This window comes from Fukomys damarensis, unplaced genomic scaffold (assembly GCF_012274545.1).
Source record: "Fukomys damarensis isolate Sample0158 unplaced genomic scaffold, DMR_v1.0_HiC HiC_scaffold_32, whole genome shotgun sequence".
Classification (NCBI taxonomy): domain Eukaryota; kingdom Metazoa; phylum Chordata; class Mammalia; order Rodentia; family Bathyergidae; genus Fukomys; species Fukomys damarensis.
Genome location: NW_022900944.1, coordinates 22,764,722 through 22,767,773, shown reverse-complemented (window position 1 = coordinate 22,767,773; position 3,052 = coordinate 22,764,722). Strand labels below are relative to the sequence as shown.

Below are 3,052 nucleotides of genomic sequence, written 5' to 3'. Positions count from 1 at the left end.
GTCGACCCCCCAGCGGCGGGAAGTCAGCCGCGGGAGAATGGGGCCCCTCCGGGAACACCCGGCGGCGAACCCCGAGCCGGGTCTGACACCCCGCGGCCTCCTCAGGAACCCATTACGCGGCCGCCCGCCTTTTTCCAGTGCCCCCAAAGTCTTTTGCGCGGTCGGGAGACCCCACCATGCACACGCCGCAAAATCTAAGACTGAAGGGGCCGACCAAAGTCTTCTTCCCCTCTTAACGGAGTCCTAAAGGGAGAACTCACCCGCAGGTGCTGCAGTGGCTGCAGTGGCGCCTGAGGTACCTGAGGGAGGGCCAAAATTGAAGGCCATGTCGCGGGAGAAGCGCTTTGGTCAGTGCGCACTCCTTTTCCGTCCCGCGGAGAACCCGTCCGCGTGCCACGGCGTTCCGCCCAAGATTGGGTCGGACGGGAACGCCCTCGGACCCGCTCACTTCCGGTGAGGGGGTGGCTTCCCTGGGGGGAGTGAGGTGCTAGTAGGCTCCGGAAAAGTCTAGCGGACCCACGCGGGGAGGATCCCGAGCTGGGCTGCTGAGGCGCCCTGCCTAGGGGGAACGCAGCCCAGCAGAAAGAGACGCGCTGAAGCGACAGCGGTGGGGAGGTGGCCCCACGCCGGGTTCACTGGGCGCACTTCGCATATTTTAATTTCCTCCGCAGCTGTTTCGGTGTACAGGGGAAGAATCGATCGGAGAAAAAGAGGCTGGGTCTAGAGTACGCTTGCAATCCCCGAGCAGGGCACTGAGCAGGCCGGGCGAGAATGAAGAAAGCGCCTCCTCGGGTCCTAAGAAATTCCCCTATCTAGCAGGCAGTTATGGGCCCGGTTCACAGGTGAGGTAAGACAGAAGCTTAGAGTTGCTAAGCGGTGTCCTCAACGATGCCTGGCTGGTAAGCTCTAGGGACTACTTTTGAACCTCCAGAGTCACATTTTAAAAAGCGGACGCGCACGCCTGTAATCCCAGCACTCGGGAGACTGAGGCGGGCGGATTGTAAATTCGAGACCAGCCTAGGCTGCGTAGTGAGTTCCAGGTCAGTCTCAACTACGTAGTGAGACCCTGTCTCAAAAAAACCAAAAAAATGAAAAGAAGAATGGGGAGCTGGGGATTTAGCTCAATGGCGCCGTGCCTGCCTCACAAGCGCAAGGTCCTGAGTTCATACCCTGTACCGGAAAAGAAAAGGAAAGAATAAATAAATAATATATATGTTAAACTAGTCTAAAGAGACTATCTCAGTGAAAAAGTTAAAGTAGTAAACACTAACTGCATGGCTTAATTTTGGTAAGGTTCCGCATAATTCCATCAGTCATGTAGCACACACTTTGGCCCAGTACAACTGGGAAGATGAGAGAGGTGCAAAGAATATGTGTGTAGAGTGAAATCAGAATATAGAAAAGCACCAGATCTTCATCTTCTGTGGACAGGAGTCGACCGATAATACTAAAATCGAAAATTTGCAAAGCATTTCTGTATCTAGAGTTCAAGAGGCTTTAAAAAGAAACGGCTAAAAGAGGTGCCATTGGGTATGGTGTTTACTCTTTTTGTAACACATCATGTAGAATTTGTGTGTGTGTGTGTGTGTGTTTGTGTGTGCCAGGGATTGAACTTGGAACCTAGCTTTCGCCAGGCAGGCGACAGTACCATGGAGCTAAATCCCCAGCTCTAGAATTCTTAAATTTGTGTGCTTGTGTTAATTTTAATTAAAAAAAAGCCCATATGTCTATCAAGAAATTACAAATGCTCTTTGATCCAACAGTGCTACTTCTAGGAATTTCCTTATAAATGACTTGGCAAAACTATGGAATACAAGGTTATTCATTATGGTGTTATTTATGATAAGTGATTAGAAACAAAAAAGGGTCTGGATAAGTCAACTCTTGAGTTTATACAAAGGGATATTTGTCAGCCATAAATTGGGAACAACAACAAAAACACGCTCTACATACTGATAAGATCTCAAAAATAAATTACACAAAAAAACGCAGGACTCTGTATTCTACAATTTGAGTAGAGAAAGGAAGCTAGGATATATAAATACACATTCAAAACATTCTTGGAAAGACACACTTTTTAAAAATGTAGTATTAGTTGTGTCTGGGATGAGGGATGGGGCAGCTGGGAGACAAGTGAAGGAAAATTTTACACTTTAATCCCCTTTATGCCTCTTGAAAATGTAAATGGGTTACTTATTTTAAAAATAATGCTGATAGTGGTTATTGCAGGATTCCCAGGGAGCATTGATATGCAGGTGACAGAAGACTGAGCATGGAACAGTGAATGACCGGGTGTGGGGAGAGGGAAAGGAGGGTCTAACAGAATCCCTGATTTCTGGCTTAAACAGTGGGCCCAATGGTGCTGCCAATCCCCAGTATGCTACTTGAAGAAGACAAAATGAGCTTCTTTCTTCCCTTACTGACTTGACAAGCTGTCTGGGGATGTCCAGCTGGTATTTGGATATGTGAGGCTGAGCTCACGTGTAGGTTATGATTTTTGTTGTTGTTGTTGTTCCGGGGATCAGTCGGGCTCTTGTACTTGTGAGGCAGGCGGCAGAACCACTGAGTTAAATCCCTGACACCGTGTAGATTAAAATTTGGAGTCAAAACTTAAGTGCAATTTGGGGAGAGAGTATCAAGGGAGAGGAGGTTGCCATTGGGTGCTGTTGTTGTTTGGTGGTGCTAAGGACAGAACACGGGGCCTTGGTTGTGCTAGTCAAGTACTCAACCATTGAGCTACATCTCTACTCCTTTTTGAGACAGACTTGCTAAGTTGTCCAGGCTGGCCTCTAACTTGCGATATTCCTGCCTTGGTGCCTAAGTACCTTGGTATTATTACCTGAGGGTTACAGCACTGGTACTGCCCACCCACCCCACTACTGAGGATGGAACCCAGGGCCTTTGCACTGAGCTACCCCACCCCTTTTTCTTTTTACTTTAAGACAGGGTCTAGGGCCATGAATTTAGCTCATTGGCACCAGACCTGCCTTGCAAGCACAAGGTCTCAAATTCGGTCCCCAGTACAAAAAAAAAAAAAAAAAAAAAAAAAAAA

General features: G+C 48.1%; 1 protein-coding gene across 3 annotated transcripts in view; it reads right to left on the bottom strand.

Moving 5' to 3' along the window:
- Nucleotides 1-412, bottom strand: part of Nup54 (nucleoporin 54) — a 36,688-nt gene extending 36,276 nt beyond the window's left edge. For all 3 annotated transcript variants that reach the window (XM_010619871.3, XM_010619872.3, XM_010619873.3), the window contains exon 1: nt 261-412. In XM_010619871.3, the coding sequence (XP_010618173.1) occupies nt 261-327 (67 nt within the window). In that variant the 5' untranslated portion in view covers nt 328-412. The remainder of the gene's footprint in view (nt 1-260) is intronic.
- Nucleotides 413-3,052: the final 2,640 nt, after the last annotated feature.